Genomic DNA, 17,338 nt, shown 5'->3' on the forward strand with positions numbered 1-17,338 from the left:
TTAATTTCCCACTAAAAATCGAATTTTTGAGTGAAAACATAAAAGTCCATTTTATAGCTAAACTAAAGCCGTTAGAGCAAAAACAATGAAAATCTGTGATCACTTTAACTTCCCACTAAAAATCGATTTTTTGAGTGAAAACATAAAAGTCCATTTTCTAGCTAAACTAAAGCCGTTAAAGTAAAAAGAAAGAAAATCTGTGATCACTTTAATTTACCGCTAAAAATCGAATTTTTGAGTGAAAATATAAAGGTCCGTTTTCTGGCTAAACTTAAGCAACTAGGGCAAAAACAATAAAAATCTGTGATCACTTTAACTTCCCGCTAAAAATCGAATTTTTGAGTGAAAACATAAAAGTCCGTTTTCTGGCTAAACTAAAGCAGCTAGGGCAGAAACAATGAAAATCTGTGATCACTTTAATTTCCCACTAAAAATCGATTTTTTGAGTGAAAACATAAAAGTCCGTTTTCTAGCTAAACTAAAGCCGTTAAAGTAAAAAGAAAGAAAATCTGTGATCCCTTTAATTTACCGCTAAAAATCGAATTTTTGAGTGAAAATATAAAGGTCCGTTTTCTGGCAAAACTTAAGCAACTAGGGCAAAAACAATAAAAATCTGTGATCACTTTAACTTCCCGATAAAAATCGAATTTTTGAGTGAAAACTTAAAAGTCCATTTTCTAGCTAAACTAAAGCCGTTTGAGCAAAAAGAAAGAAAATCTGTGATCACTTTAATTTCCCGCTAAAAATCTAATTTTTGAGTGAAAACTTAAAAGTCCTTTTCTGGCTAAACTAAAGCAGCTAGGGCAAAAACAATGAAAATCTGTGATCACTTTAATTTCCCACTAAAAATCGAATTTTTGAGTGAAAACATAAAGTTCCATTTTCTACCTAAACTAAAGCAGCTAGGGCAAAAACAATCTGTGATCACTTTAATTTCCCACTAAAAATCGAATTTTTGAGTGGAAACATAAAAGTCCATTTTCTAGCTAAACTAAAGGCGCTAGGACAAAAACAATGAAAATCTGTGATCACTTTAATTTCCCACTAAAAATCTAATTTTTGAGTGAAAACATAAAAGTCCATTTTCTAGCTAAACTAAAGCCGTTAGAGCAAAAAGAAAGAAAATCTGTGATCACTTTAATTTCCCACTAAAAATCGAATTTTTGAGTGAAAACATAAAAGTCCATTTTATAGTTAAACTAAAGCCGTTAGAGCAAAAAGAAAGAAAATCTGTGATCACTTTAACTTCCCGATAAAAATCGATTTTTTGAGTGAAAACATAAAAGTCCATTTTCTAGCTAAACTAAAGCAGTTAGAGCAAAAAGAAAGAAAACCTGTGATCACTTTAAAAAAAATCTAAAAATCGAATTTTTGAGTGAAAACATAAAAGTCCATTTTCTAGCTAAACTAAAGCCGTTAGAGCAAAAAGAAAGATAATCTGTGATCACTTTAATTTCCCGCTAAAAATCGAATTTTTGAGTGAAAAGTCCATTTTCTAGCTAAACTAAAGCAGTTAGAGCAAAAAGAAAGAAAATCTGTGATCACTTTAGTTTCCCGCTAAAAATCGATTTTTTGAGTGAAAACATAAAAGTCCATTTTCTGGCTAAACTAAAGCAGCTAGGGCAAAAACAATGAAAATCTGTGATCAATTTAATTTCCCGCTAAAAATCGATTTTTTGAGTGAAAACATAAAAGTCCATTTTCTGGCTAAACTAAAGCAGCTAGGGCAAAAACAATGAAAATCTGTAATCACTTTGATTTCCCACTTAAAATCGATTTTTTGAGTGAAAACATAAAAGTCCATTTTCTAGCTAAACTTAAGCCGCTAGGGCAAAAACAATAAAAATTTGTGATCACTTTAATTTCCCGCTAAAAATTTAATTTTTGAGTGAAAACTTAAAAGTCCATTTTCTAGCTAACCTAAAGCAGCTAGGGCAAAAACTATGAAAATCTGTGATCACTTTAATTTCCCGTTAAAAATCGAATTTTTGAGTGAAAACATAAAAGTCCATTTTCTAGCTAAACTAATGTGCAGTTTCTAGATACCGAGCGAGTAGTTTGAGCACAAATTTTACTTGTATTTTGTTATTGTAACAAAAACAAAATACAAGTAAAATTTTAACTCAAACTACTCACACGTTATCTAGAAACAACATATAAAGCCGTTAGAGCAATAAGAAAGATAATATGTGATCACTTTAATTTCCCGCTAAAAATCGAATTTTTGAGTGAAAACATAAAATTCCATTTTCTAGCTAAACTAAAGCCGTTAGAGCAAAATAAAAGAAAATCTGTGATCACTTTAATTTCCCGCTAAAAATCGAATTTTTGAGTGAAAACATAAAAGTCCATTTTCTAGCTAAACTAAAGCCGTTAGAGCAAAAAGAAAGAAAATCTGTGATCACTTTAATTTCCCACTAAAATCGAATTTTTGAGTAAAAACATAAAAGTTCATTTTCTAGCTAAACTAAAGCCGTTAGAGCAAAATAAAAGAAAATCTGTGATCACTTTAATTTCCCACTAAAAATCGAATTTTTGAGTAAAAACATAAAAGTTCATTTTCTAGCTAAACTAAAGCCGTTAGAGCAAAATAAAAGAAAATCTGTGATCACTTTAATTTCCCTCTAAAAATCGAATTTTTGAGTGAAAACATAAAAGTCCATTTTCTAGCTAAACTAAAGCCGTTAGAGCAAAAAGAAAGGAAATCTGTGATCACTTTAATTTCCCGCTTAAAATCGAATCTTTTAGTGAAAAGTCCATTTTCTAGCTAAACTAAAGCCGTTAGAGCAAAAAGAAAGAAAATCTGTGATCACTTTAATTTCCCGCTAAAAATCGAATTTTTCAGTGAAGACATAAAAGTCCATTTTCTAGCTAAACTAAAGCCGTTAGAGCAAAAAGAAAGAAAATCTGTGATCACTTTAATTTCCCACTAAAAATCGATTTTTTGAGTGAAAACATAAAAGTCCATTTTCTAGCTAAACTAAAGCCGCTAGAGCAAAAAGAAAGAAAATCTGTGATCACTTTAATTTCCCACTAAAAATCGAATTTTTGAGTGAAAACATAAAAGTCCATTTTATAGTTAAACTAAAGCCGTTAGAGCAAAAACAATGAAAATCTGTGATCACTTTAATTTCCCACTAAAAATCGATTTTTTGAGTGAAAACATAAAAGTCCATTTTCTAGCTAAACTAAATCCCTTAGAGTAAAAAGAAAGAAAATCTGTGATCACTTTAATTTCCCACTAAAAATCGAATTTTTGAGTGAAAATATAAAGGTCCGTTTTCTGGCTAAACTTAAGCAGTTAGAGCAAAAAGAAAGAAAATCTGTGATCACTTTAACTTCCCGATAAAAATCGATTTTTTGAGTGAAAACATAAAAGTCCATTTTCTAGCTAAACTAAAGCCGTTAGAGCAAAAAGAAAGATAATCTGTGATCACTTTAATTTCCCGCTAAAAATCGAATTTTTGAGTGAAAACAAAAAAGTCCATTTTCTAGCTAAACTAAAGCAGTTAGAGCAAAAAGAAAGAAAATCTGTGATCACTTTAAAAAAATCTAAAAATCGAATTTTTGAGTGAAAACAAAAAAGTCCATTTTCTAGCTAAACTAAAGCAGTTAGAGCAAAAAGAAAGAAAACCTGTGATCACTTTAAAAAAAATCTAAAAATCGAATTTTTGAGTGAAAACATAAAAGTCCATTTTCTAGCTAAACTAAAGCCGTTAGAGCAAAAAGAAAGATAATCTGTGATCACTTTAATTTCCCGCTAAAAATCGAATTTTTGAGTGAAAACAAAAAAGTCCATTTTCTAGCTAAACTAAAGCAGTTAGAGCAAAAAGAAAGAAAATCTGTGATCACTTTAATTTCCCGCTAAAAATCGATTTTTTGAGTGAAAACATAAAAGTCCATTTTCTGGCTAAACTAAAGCAGCTAGGGCAAAAACAATGAAAATCTGTGATCACTTTAATTTCCCGCTAAAAATCGATTTTTTGAGTGAAAACATAAAAGTCCATTTTCTGGCTAAACTAAAGCAGCTAGGGCAAAAACAATGAAAATCTGTAATCACTTTGATTTCCCACTTAAAATCGATTTTTTGAGTGAAAACATAAAAGTCCATTTTCTAGCTAAACTTAAGCCGCTAGGGCAAAAACAATAAAAATTTGTGATCACTTTAATTTCCCGCTAAAAATTTAATTTTTGAGTGAAAACTTAAAAGTTCATTTTCATAGTTTTTGCTAGGGCAAAAACTATGAAAATCTGTGATCACTTTAATTTCCCGTTAAAAATCGAATTTTTGAGTGAAATCATAAAAGTCCATTTTCTAGCTAAACTAATGTGCAGTTTCTAGATACCGAGCGAGTAGTTTGAGCACAAATTTTACTTGTATTTTGTTATTGTAACAAAAACAAAATACAAGTAAAATTTTAACTCAAACTACTCACACGTTATCTAGAAACAACATATAAAGCCGTTAGAGCAATAAGAAAGATAATATGTGATCACTTTAATTTCCCGCTAAAAATCGAATTTTTGAGTGAAAACATAAAATTCCATTTTCTAGCTAAACTAAAGCCGTTAGAGCAAAATAAAAGAAAATCTGTGATCACTTTAATTTCCCGCTAAAAATCGAATTTTTGAGTGAAAACATAAAAGTCCATTTTCTAGCTAAACTAAAGCCGTTAGAGCAAAAAGAAAGAAAATCTGTGATCACTTTAATTTCCCACTAAAATCGAATTTTTGAGTAAAAACATAAAAGTTCATTTTCTAGCTAAACTAAAGCCGTTAGAGCAAAATAAAAGAAAATCTGTGATCACTTTAATTTCCCACTAAAATCGAATTTTTGAGTAAAAACATAAAAGTTCATGTTCTAGCTAAACTAAAGCCGTTAGAGCAAAATAAAAGAAAATCTGTGATCACTTCAATTTCCCTCTAAAAATCGAATTTTTGAGTGAAAACATAAAAGTCCATTTTCTAGCTAAACTAAAGCCGTTAGAGCAAAAAGAAAGGAAATCTGTGATCACTTTAATTTCCCGCTAAAAATCGAATCTTTTAGTGAAAAGTCCATTTTCTAGCTAAACTAAAGCCGTTAGAGCAAAAAGAAAGAAAATCTGTGATCACTTTAATTTCCCGCTAAAAATCGAATTTTTCAGTGAAGACATAAAAGTCCATTTTCTAGCTAAACTAAAGCCGTTAGAGCAAAAAGAAAGAAAATCTGTGATCCCACTAAAAATCGATTTTTTGAGTGAAAACATAAAAGTCCATTTTCTAGCTAAACTAAAGCCGCTAGAGCAAACAGAAAGAAAATCTGTGATCACTATAATTTCCCTCTAAAAATCGATTTTTTGAGTGAAAACATAAAAATCCGTTTTCTGGCTAAACTAATATGTTGTTTCTAGATAACGTGTAAGTAGTTTGAGTTAAAATTTTACTTGTATTTTGTTTTTGTTACAATAACAAAATACAAGTAAAATTTGTACTCAAACTACTCGCTCGGTATCTAGAAACAGCACATAAAGCAGCAATTGCAAAAAGATCACTGTGATAACTTTAATTTCCAGCTAAAAATCGAATTTTGAGTGAAAACATTAAAGTCCATTTTCCAGCTAAACTAAAGCAGCTAGTGCAAAAAGAAAGAAAATCTGTGATCACTTTAATTTCGAGTTGTTGAGTGAAAACATTAAAGTCCATTTTCTAGCTAAACTAAAGGCGCTAGGGAAAAAACAATGAAAATCTGTGATCACTTTAATTTCCCACTAAAGATCGAGTTTGTGAGTGAAAACATAAAAGTCCATTTTCTGGCTAAACTAAAGGCGCTAGGCCAAAAGGAAAGAAAATCTGTGATCATTTTAATTTCTCACTAAAAATCGAATTATTGAGTGAAAACATAAAAGTCCATTTTCTGGCTAAACTAAAGCAGCTAGGCAAAAAAAGTAAATTTTTCCCATTAAAAATTAAATTTTTGAGTTAAAACATAAAAGTCCATTTTATGGCTAGACGCTGTTGTATCGCATTGAGTTCAAATGTGAACAATGATTTTGTAACAAGTTTTACGTCCTGCTGGGTTTTTAAATATGATTTCAACGAATGTTTGTACTTAAGCATCTGTGTGTACGTGAGACTGTGTGAATAACTACTGTAATTTTATAAAACATTTGTTTAAAAATTATTCTTTTTGTGGCCTTTTAACTTGAAGACTTCTTAATGTATAAATCCATATAAAGAAACATTAAAACAAATTGTACCATATGTAAGGATCATAGTGTAAAATTTGTATTTTATTTATGTTTGGATCTTTGTGTACATAAAATCTATGTACGATATAAAAATATGTTGTTTTACATACATGTATTACATATCTTTTAAGAGGATTTTAAATGTTTAACACAAACTATGCAAAATACACAAACAATCAACTTACAATCAGTCATGCCAAACATACATATTTTTTCATTTTAATAAAATAATAATATTTACAAGAAGAAAGAAAAATAATTAAGATTATGAGTTTTTCCAAAAATAAAAAGGGTAACATTTATATTAAAAAAGTAAATAGGAAAGACATGAAAAATAATATGTTAAGATAAGAAATGAAAAACGTTTAAATGAGCAATAAGAGGATTTAAAAAATAGAAAAAATGAAAATATATTTTATTTATTCAGAACTACATATTTTTAGGAAGTAAGAAATTAGAGAATATCAAGTTGAAAGTCAAACTATGTTACATTGGAAAATTATCTTGAAACCTAGTTTTAAGCTGATTTGAATGAATCTTTAAAAAATATATAAAGATGACATTGAAAAATTGATATTAAACCTTAAACGTACACATATTTTTATAATTTTAACAAACTATGCATATGAAGTAAATATTTAATACCATATTCCAAGAAATTTTTTGTGATAAAGAGGAACCGATATCAAAATCGAGTAACCGATGTCAATAACTATTGCAAATATGTATCAAGTCAAACTAGTACTGATCATTATTATGCATTAATGTAGATAATGAAGATGTTTATGGGCGAGTTAAAAGATGTTTAGTTTATACTCGAGACTTTTAAGAATGAGACTAAGACATGTTTTAAGACGAGACTACAGATAAAGTTGTAAACTCTGCACAAAATTAATTGTGAACAACAGTGTTTATAAGATTTTAGACGAGTTTATAAATATTATTTTAGACGAGTTTATAAACAGACTTCAAAAGAGTGGATACAATAATAAATTGCCAAGACTATAGAGACTATATTAAAAACCATTTTAAATATTAGATTTTAAACGTGTTTATAGACGAGTTAGTATACTTAACGTTAGACAAGCTTATATAGAAGACTGAAAATGAGCTTATAAACACGACTATAAATAAGTAGACGAGATAATTGTTTAAACTTTTTACAAGTTTATAGATGAGTTATGTTAGACTTTAGACGAGTTTATAGATCATAAACAACCTTGGATTGACTGATCATTGTTAGATGGATTAATAGATTCGAGTTCATAGACGTTACTGCAAATGAGTATACGAGAGATTATATAGAGAATTTCGACAAGTTTTTGGACGATATTATGGTTAAGTTAAAGGCTAGTGCCCATATTCGTAAACAAATTTTTATTTTATAACCGTTTTATAGATTAAATTTTGAATAGAATTTTCGTTTTATAAACACTTTATAAAATAAAATGTTGTTTATGAATAAGGTGGTAGATATTCAATGAGTTTATAGACGTGTTATTAAAATCAACATTAGATCCCCACATGCAAGGCGATACGTATACGAAGAAAGAAGAAAAAATTTGTTGCGGCAACAATCATCTTCTAAGCAATACGAAAGCAATTCTTCTAGAAGTTAAAAAAGTGAAATTGCTAGATATTCACCTAGGAGAATGAAGATTATGAGAAGATATCTTAATATTTTAATTTTTTTTCTAAAATATTTTATAGTTTGAAAATATTTATCATTGCTTTGAGATTCTCCCCATGAAATCCTTATGATATCATAAACTTATTGCTCAGAAGAGAAAAATATTACAAATTGGTTCAAAAATTTATGAACAATTCACTCTATAGGCTATTTTGTATATTGGAACTTAGGATAGGACTTTCGAATTTTATGCGAAGTGTGCAATAATTTCGTAAATAAACATCAAATTGAGAAATTAGCAAAAATCTGTGAACAATTTAAATCTCAAAAAAAATATATATATTTTTAGAAAAAAACTCAAAATACATCTGATAGAAAATGGGGAAAATCGAACGATAGCTTAAATTTTTTAACAAGAAACTATTTTTTATGCCATAAATCTGTCTGTATTTCCTTATTGAAAGAAAAACAATTAAATGCAACAAAATATTTATTCATGTAATATTTATTTCATCAATTAACTATTTTTATTTGGTTTATAATAATTATAATATTTATTATTTTATTTATTTAATGTATGTTTTTATATAATATGTATAGTATGTATATCATTTTTATTTTTATTTAATATATATATTTTTTATTTAGATTTTTACTTAATTTCAGTTTTAATACTATGTATAACATATGCCTTGCTTTATTTAAGTAATTAAATATTATTTTATTTATTTTCACCTTCAATAATTTTAACACATGCTGAAATCAGTATATATTTATATTTTATATTTTTTATACAATAATTTCTCAAAAAACGTTTTATTATTTTTTTTAATAATGTAAGGAATTTCTATGTAGTTGTATTATGAGTTTGCATTTAAATTAGAACATTTGTAAGATGTTTTTACAAAAAATTTATAAATTAAAAGAAAATTTCAATATTAACATTATATATTCAAATTCGTTTTACATTTAATAACATGTAAGGTAAATTATATTAATTATGTAATTTCAAACAATTCTTTGCAAATTATAACAAATTATTTTAATAAACAATACATTTACAATATTAATTACACATTTAAATTTCCAAGAATTTTTTTAAGAATACTGAAATATGAAAGAGGTGTAATCGTACATTGAGAAGGTTTGGGTGATTTTACTAATTGGGTTGTTTGTTATGATTTAAGGTTTCTTTGGTTAATATCATTTTGTTTTATTTTTAAATAATGTTTAATTTTTATTTTTTTTTACTAAAATTTTTTGTTATATATTTACTATTATTTGGCTTTGAAGGAAAAATATAAGATAAAGTGGTGGGAAAAAATAAAGTATTATAGATTTATTAAATCTTTAAGTAGTTTTCAAATACAATGACATATACACACATAAACTGGAATAGATTATAGAGGAGTTTATAGACAAATTTAAAGACGATATATGTATAAGATCATAAATAAAATCTAGAGAAAATACTAAAGACGAGTTTGTACTCTGGTCTATAGAATAACCTATATGAGACTTATGTTGATACTAGTTAATAGTTCATTATTTAGACTATATATTAAACTATAGACGATATTATACACGATGGTGCAGACGAGTTTATGTCAAGACTATAGACAAGTTTACAGATAAATTTTAGACAGCAAAATATGCTTTAAGCATTATTTGTCCAGACAAAATTTAGATAAGACTACAGACAAAGCTAGAGATAAGTTTACTAACAAGTTACTAGGATATAAACTAATTTATAGACGAGACTCCAGACAGAGTTTATAATCAAATCATTAGATTCAGGCTTGAGGGCGTAATGGTTGCATTTTCGATTACAATTATATTTGAAGTAATTGTAATTGAAGATTTACCAATTAAAATTGCATTTAATTGTTATTAAAGTTTTGCCAATTCCAATTATTTGAAATTGTAATTGAATCTTTTCAAATTGAAATTTTTTGTATAATAGCAAATTTTCCAATTACCATTACTTGTAATTTTGTTACTTTTAATTAAATGTAATTTGTAATTAGTGTTACCTAAATTACAATTGTAAGTAATTGTAATTGGATACTGGTCAATTACAAGTAATTGTAATTGATTATTGGTCAATTACAAGTAATTGTAATTGATTATTGGTCAATTACAAGTAATTTTAATTGGTTATTGATCAATTACAAGTAATTGTAATTTGTTATTGGTGGTGAATCACAGGTAATTATAATTGATTATTAATCAATTACAAGTAATTGTAATTCGAAAAACTTCAATTTTAATTACAAGTATTTGTAATTGGCTATTTCTCGGTTACACATTACTAGTAATTATAATTGATTATGTAATGAATTACTTTTCCTCGCAGTCTGATTAGATAAGACTATATTTAAATTTATAGACAATATAATAGTTTTTTCCCAGACTAGAAAAGAAACTATAGACGATTTCATATATAATATACTATAGAACCCTTCTTATTAAGGGCAAGGATATATTCAACTTTATACTTTATAGAGATGAAACTATAAACGATTTCATATACAAAACTATACACGAGTCCATAGTCAAGAATATAAACCACTTTATAGTCGAAAATATGGATAACGAGTCTATATAAGACTTTATGGACTAATAAGACAGGAGTTTCTTTCACCCACCAATCTAAAGTTTAATAAAAGTGAAAATTGAAAAGGCGATTAGAAAGAATAAATCATAAACACATTTAAACCCAATTAAACTAAGTATTCGTTGTTAGATTAGGATTATTTTAAATCATTGTCATTCCTACCACTTTAAATTATACAATTCTTTCAAAATAATTACATATTTTCATTTAATTTAACAAATGTAATTTAATTTTCTCAGTATTTTTTAAAATTGTTTTTTAGGGTTTTTAAATTTTTATTTATTTCTTCTTTCTTTTTTTTAATAAGTATAACATTTATTTTTATTAGTACTTTTATATTGCATTTTTTATCAATTGCTTATGTTTAATATTTTGACATTTTGTTCGATTTCGATTTTGAATTTTTTTCCTTTACTCGATATTTTAAAGTAGCAAAGTAATACATGCAGTGTTTTGTTTGATATATTATGTTTAAACTTTTAATTTCGATTAAATATTTAATTACTTAGATGTAATCTATGTCTGAACTTTTGTATGATTTATAAAAAAATGCAATAGTAGTTTTTAGTTAATTAATATTAAATCATGACTAGATTGAACTCATTTTGTAAAGTAGTGGCAATTACAACCAACTACTTTTGTAAAAATTTTACAACTCAATACATTTAATTAATATATAATTTATTTCAGTTATATATGATATATGTATGTATATTGGTATGTGCTTTATTAATTTATTTATGTTTATGTATATTTTTTTACTAAGATGTATTTTTTTCCATATATTAAAGGATGAAGTTATGTATTTGATGTAAATATGTATGTTTTAGGTATATGTATGTATATAAATATTTCGACATAAATATATAATGTTATTGTCAACTAATATATGTTTATAGATTTAACAATTTGTTTAGTTTAGAAAGGAGTAAATAATTTGCCAAAAATTTGGTTAGAATTTTTTTTAAACTGAATAATTTATTAAGAATTCTATTTAAAATGTTTTTCTTATGTTGTTAATATTTATGAGGAAGTGGGGAAGGTGGCTAAAACGAGGAATGAAAATATTTTAACATTTAACAATTACTTTAGTATAATAATTTGTTCATTTTGTTTTTTATTTTTTTTTTAATTTCTTGGAACTTTAGTTTAATCATTTTAAGCTTAATTGTAAATTATTTATCAGCTTTCTTTTATGGTTTAAAGATTTGTTTTTATTTGTTAATTTTTGGTATAATGAACGAGTATATGTATTTTTTTATTTAGTATATATTATTTTTTCTTTAATTTTGGTAAGCAACAAAATACTGTATGATTTTTTTTCTTCTATAAATATACTTATTTTTTTTTTGGTTTGTGTATAAGTTTTTTATATTGTTTTTTTTTAAGTTTTGCTTAATTTTAAATTAACTTAGTTAGAGTCTGAATCTGAGTCACTAGGTGGCGGTACTGGTGAAGCAGCTGGTTTTGCAGCAGGTTCTTCGCGTATAGGTCTAGTTGCGGCCAAATAAGCATTTGTTGATTCTCCATGTGTGGTTTCGATACCCACCCTAAAAAGTGTTTATTATGAAAGGTTATTAATGTTTTATATACAAAAAGGCCTATTTCATATAGAATTTGTCTGTAAAACTTTCATAAATTTATATATGTTTGTCAAAATGAAACAAGAAATAAAGTCAGATTTAATTGTTTTGATGGATTTACTGAAATAATAGTCTAGTCTATATCTAGTCTATAGACTAGACAATAGTCTAGTCTATAGTCTAGTCTATAGTCTAGTCTATAGTCTAGTCTATAATCTAGTCTATAGTCTAGTCTATTGTCTAGTCTATAGTCTAGTCTATAGTCTAGTCTATATATTTTAGTCTATAGTCTAGTCTATAGTCTAGTCTATTGTCTAGTCTATAGTCTAGTCTATAGTCTAGTCTATTGTCTAGTCTATAGTCTAGTCTATAGTCTAGTCTATAGTCTAGTCTATAGTCTAGTCTATAGTCTAGTCTATAGTCTAGTCTATAGTCTAGTCTATAGTCTAGTCTATAGTCTAGTCTATAGTCTAGTCTATAGTCTAGTCTATAGTCTAGTCTGTAGTCTAGTCTATAGTCTAGTCTATATTCTAGTCTATAGTCTAATCTATAGTCTGTTCTATATTCTAGTCTATAGTCTAATCTATAGTCTAGTCTATAGTCTTGTCTATAGTCTAGTCTAAAGTCTAGTATGTAGTCTAGTCTATAGTATAGTCTATATATAGACTAGACTAGTCTAGTCTATAGTCAAAATTCTAGAATCAATTTAGCTATATTATTGACAGTCTAAGACTGATGTTATCGGGAACATCTATCCTTGCAATCTTTATCGAAAACTATTATCTAAAACTATTACCGATCCTTGCATGGGCAAGTAATTTCTTTCTCATGACTTAATACTTTACATAACACCGATACCTTGTACAAACTTTCAAAAACAACTTACCGATATTCATGTCTCGCCAAATATCTAACATATTTTTCTGGAGGTTCATCTGAATCCGAATCTTGTACACTGACCGAACGTATTGTTGTATGTGAAACTTGAGTTGCTGGCATGGTGAATTCAACATAAGCATATGGTGCTAATTCACTAGGTATTTGGTCATATGATGTCAAGGCCATACGACAAACCAGCTGATGAGTTGTATAAGCGCCTATATATTTTTTTTAATAAAACAATTTAATAAAGACTTTAAAATATAATTAACAAACTCTATACCTTGGCCTTCTTTTGGCAAACGTGGACACCGCCAAACAATGGCACGATGATGATGTTCATATTTAGCTTGACCAGATGTTACTTCAATCAGAGATTCTTGAAGAGTGTCAACAGCTCCTAAAATGCGTTCAATACCCTTGATTTTACCAGTACGTCTATGGGCTGATTTAACCGAACCGTATCTGTAATAAAATTTAGGTAGACCATTGTAGTAAACACATCAAAGTTTATACATAAGCATATTTTAGTAGCAAGTATTTTACTTTTTATTGACAGAACCATAACTGAAATAAGTAAATTGACGGGATTTATATATTATTTAAATATAAGACTATTTGATTTTCACTACAAAAGCACAACTCACCTAAAATGTTTTTCGACGCGGAATAGATAAATCCAACATTCTGGTATGGGGAAACGTACAGAAACATCTTCACAAGGTATCTGACCCAATTTACGTGAGGTAAAGCCGGGTACTAAAATATCTGCACGCAACTCTACTTTATTGCCGGTTACTATCCATTGAGCTTTGAGTTGTAGAGGAAGTTCACGATTTTTAGGCGGTCGTATACGGAAGCGCAGTAATTCTATATAATTAGCATCAGGCGGTTGAAACCTAAAATGAAATAGAAAATACCACAAAAACGTAACAAAATTGTCTATGCCAAAATTCTTTAAAACTTACTTAATAATTCTAGTTTTTTCATAATCCTCCTGATTCACGACACTATGAAATTCCACCGCTTCCAAACGAATCCACTCTTCAGTAGCCACAGGTATAATATCGTGACGTCCTACAACTTCTTTACCCTGGCGCCACATGTCATTAACACCCAACTCAATATAAGGCATACCTTAAATTTTGATAAGAAATAATTATAACTTAAAGAAATTTGAATCTTCAAACCCGCTTACCTGTTAGGAAAGCTAAAAAGAACACTCTCACTCTAGCAATCTGTTTAAGAATCTTCCCTTCTATATCTTGTTCCACATAGATTTCATCTACTGCTGTCACTTGTACCTCTTCCATTTTGTAGGTTAGAGCTCGTTCGCGTAGGGCGGGCAAATGAAATAGAGCCTCCTCTATACACACCGAAAATTGTTTCATATCTTCATAGTTCATTGAACCAATTTTAAAAAGCTGCGATGATTGTGGTGCATGTTCAACTGGCAGACCTAATTTCTTAAGATCACTACCAAACTCTTTGACACCCTCGTAATCTCCGGCTATGGCGTATTGTGCAAATTTAGTGAGTTTGTTCGTAATACGTTCGGCTTTGGTCACTTGGCCAGGTCTCACACCTGGTCGTTCTTTGTAGAAGATGTACTGTAATTTCATAGTGAAAATTTTACCGAATTGATCATACTGTTGAGCACCAATTTCTGAAACTGAATACGAAGGCTGTAGGGGAAGTTCCTGGAAGGGTTGCTTATCGGAAGCTTGATTAAAAAGTTGAACTACTGGTATATCATTTTGCATAACCAAACGAACGAATATCTTTTTCCAGAAACGCTGACCGGTTATCTTCTTTTTATTCGGTTGTCTCAATTGCATTTCCCAACCAGGACCCACGTAGTTAAGACGTGGGAACTCTTCCAGAGGTTGTGAAACATCTTCATCGAAAAGCGGGGTTTGTGGAGTCTCTTGAGAATCTGTGCGTTTCATAGAACCATCATCCTGTTGAGCTGGTGCTGGAAAACCTGTTTCTTCGAATGGATTTACTGCAGGGCTGACATCTTCGGAATACTGTCCAGTTGGAGCGGTACGTGTTGGAGGTGGTGGAGCAAGTTGTGGTGCAATTGCAGTTGCCCCCTCTGTTTTTGGTCGTATAACAACATTAAAGTCTTTTTCGACTGATTCTACGGAATCCGATCGTACAGGAGCCTGCATACTATAAAAATCATCATCTTCATTGCCGAAACCATCACTAGGATCAGCAAAGGCATCAGCTGCTGAATTAGGAGTACCAAAAGCACTCTCTCCCCATGCTGAAAATCAATACGTCATTAACGCACAATTATAAACAAAAAATTTAATTTATAGACTTACCATCCCCTGTAGTGGGAGTTACAGCCCCTGATCCAGCTCCTCCACCAAATCCATCTAAAATACTGATGTTATCTTTTTTAACGGATTCAAATTTGGCTGAGAACGCATCGAATTCATCTGGTTCAGCAAAAATGTTTGTGCCATATGCTTGTTGTGGCTCAACAACGGGATCTGGATCTGCAGCAAATATATTGATTGCAGCAGTAGGTATAGCCCCCGTATCAGAACTACTTGAGAATATATTTTCTACCGCTGTATCTGCCGTTGATGTGAAAATATTTTCTACCATTGTATCGGCCGTTGATGTAAATATATTTTCTACCACTGTATCAGCTGTTGATGTGAAAATATTCTCCACCATTGTATCTGCTGTACTAGTAAAAATATTTTCTACAACTGTATCTGCTGTTGATGTAAATATATTTTCAGTTACTGTGTCTGCAGTACTTGTAAAAATATTTTCTGCCACCGGCTCTGTATCATCAGCATTGAAAATGTTTGTTACTATTTCTGCTGGAGGATATGTTTCCTCCTCCTCATCAGGACTAGCGAACGGATTAGCAGATCCAGAACCACTTGGTGGGGCAAAGTCTAAACCAGTGTCCATTTCTTCTACGACAGGCTGCTGCAATTCAATATCTGCATCACTTGTTACATTATCTGACATACCTTCTATCGGAGAGTCTGGTAAAGCCTGAGTTGTTGCAGCAGATTCAGTCGGAGGACTTTGATCAGATTCAATATTTGAACTGGCATGTGGAGCTGTGGAAATATCTGCCTCATCATCTTCTACAGGAGGATCAGGTTCGGTATCTATTACAACAGCTGGTACTTCATTCTTTGTTTCGGGTTGCGGTTCTGGTTCATCTTCATCGTCTGATCGTGGTAAATCTTCTACTGTTGTTATTTCAATGTCTGGTGTTGGAGCTCGTTGTTTATTGGTTGGTTCTTGAACAGCTATTCTATTTTGGTTGTTACTATTGTATGTGGCTGATTGCGGCTCTGAGGTGATATTATGAGTGCTTTCGTCTGGTCGAGTTAAGACGGAGTTGAATATTACTGTATCATCTGTCTTAGATTCAGTTGATTCAGCTTCTGGCTCAGCTGCTGTAGGATCAAGTACAAGATCATCGCTTAATAAATCGGGTTTGGCCACGGGTTGAGCAGGTTTATCAAAAAGACTTAAAATATCCTCTTTACTCTTAGGTGGTGGAGGTTTTGGTGGTTTGGTAGTACCAAACATATCAAAGAGATCCTCTGAATCTGCAGGGTTATCTTGCTCTTGTTTTTGTGGAACTGGTGGTGGTGGAGCAGGCGGAGTAGGTCTAGGAGGTGGTTGTTGGCCATGAATACTTGGTGGCACTGGTCTTGGAGGAGCAGGTCTTGGTGGCGGAGGTCGAGGTGGTTGTTGTTTGGCTGGTGATGGCATGGGTGTTGCTCCTTGAATTGGAGGAATACCTGTGGGTACGCCAAATGGATTATCATTTGCAACCATAGTATTAGAACCACTTCCAATTAAGTCAATATCAAAACCTTGTGTGTTACCAGAGGAACCACTGTCAGACACATCTAACAAATCGGCTAAACCACTGTCCGGAGTTGGACTTGGCGAGTGTAAGTCTCTCATAGATACAGGACTAGGAGAACGCGTTGCCGGTATGCGTCCTAATAACTCAGAGCTTGTTTCATCCATTTGGTTAGAAACAGAATTAATAAGTTCTTGCGTCTTTGGAGGCAATGGTCTAGGTGGAGGAGCCTTTGTTTTATTATCTTCTTCCTCATCTTGTGTTGACTTAATGCTTAGAGCATCATCTTCAGCTTCTATAGTTGTACCAAAGAAACTCATAGCTGGATCGATGTCATGTTCTTGATGTTCTGCTTCATCCTCAGCATCATCTCCAAATACAAAGGGATTAACTGCTGAATCTGAAGCTCCAAAAGGATTATCTTCATTGGCTTCAGATGCATCAGCCTGAATTAGGAATGGATTAACTGTAGGATCATCCACTCCATCCATTTCATCATCCATTAAGAAGGGATTCGCCATTTTGTTTTATTTGTATTAGATT

The 17,338-nt window shown here is 30.1% G+C and overlaps 1 protein-coding gene across 2 annotated transcripts; it reads right to left on the minus strand.

Annotated features, from left to right (window-relative positions):
* Positions 1–11,761: 11,761 nt before the first annotated feature.
* On the minus strand, positions 11,762–17,316 carry LOC111683016 (protein stoned-B). 2 transcript variants are annotated; one of them, XM_023445048.2, is made up of 8 exons: positions 15,270–17,316; positions 14,135–15,208; positions 13,905–14,073; positions 13,584–13,835; positions 13,483–13,503; positions 13,220–13,401; positions 12,944–13,154; positions 11,762–12,024 (listed from the first exon to the last, which is right to left on the minus strand). In XM_023445048.2, the coding sequence occupies exons 1-8, from the start codon at positions 17,314–17,316 to the stop codon at positions 11,886–11,888; spliced, it is 4,095 nt and encodes a 1,364-aa protein (XP_023300816.2). In that variant the 3' UTR covers positions 11,762–11,885. The 2 variants fall into 2 exon arrangements, with proteins under 2 accessions (XP_023300816.2, XP_023300817.2); XM_023445049.2 differs by lacking the exon at positions 13,483–13,503.
* Between the last annotated feature and the right edge of the window lie 22 nt (positions 17,317–17,338).

This window comes from Lucilia cuprina, chromosome 3 (assembly GCF_022045245.1).
Source record: "Lucilia cuprina isolate Lc7/37 chromosome 3, ASM2204524v1, whole genome shotgun sequence".
Lineage (NCBI taxonomy): Eukaryota > Metazoa > Arthropoda > Insecta > Diptera > Calliphoridae > Lucilia > Lucilia cuprina.

Excerpts from the sequence above, each read along its gene's own strand:
- LOC111683016 (XM_023445048.2), bottom strand. The coding sequence starts at position 17,316 with ATGGCGAATCCCTTCTTAATGGATGATGAAATGGATGGAGTGGATGAT. Across the intron at positions 13,836-13,904 it reads GAAAAAACTAGAATTATTAA|GTTTCAACCGCCTGATGCTA; the intron begins GTAAGTTTTAAA and ends ATTTCATTTTAG. Across the intron at positions 12,025-12,943 it reads TTGGCGAGACATGAATATCG|GGTGGGTATCGAAACCACAC; the intron begins GTAAGTTGTTTT and ends AACACTTTTTAG.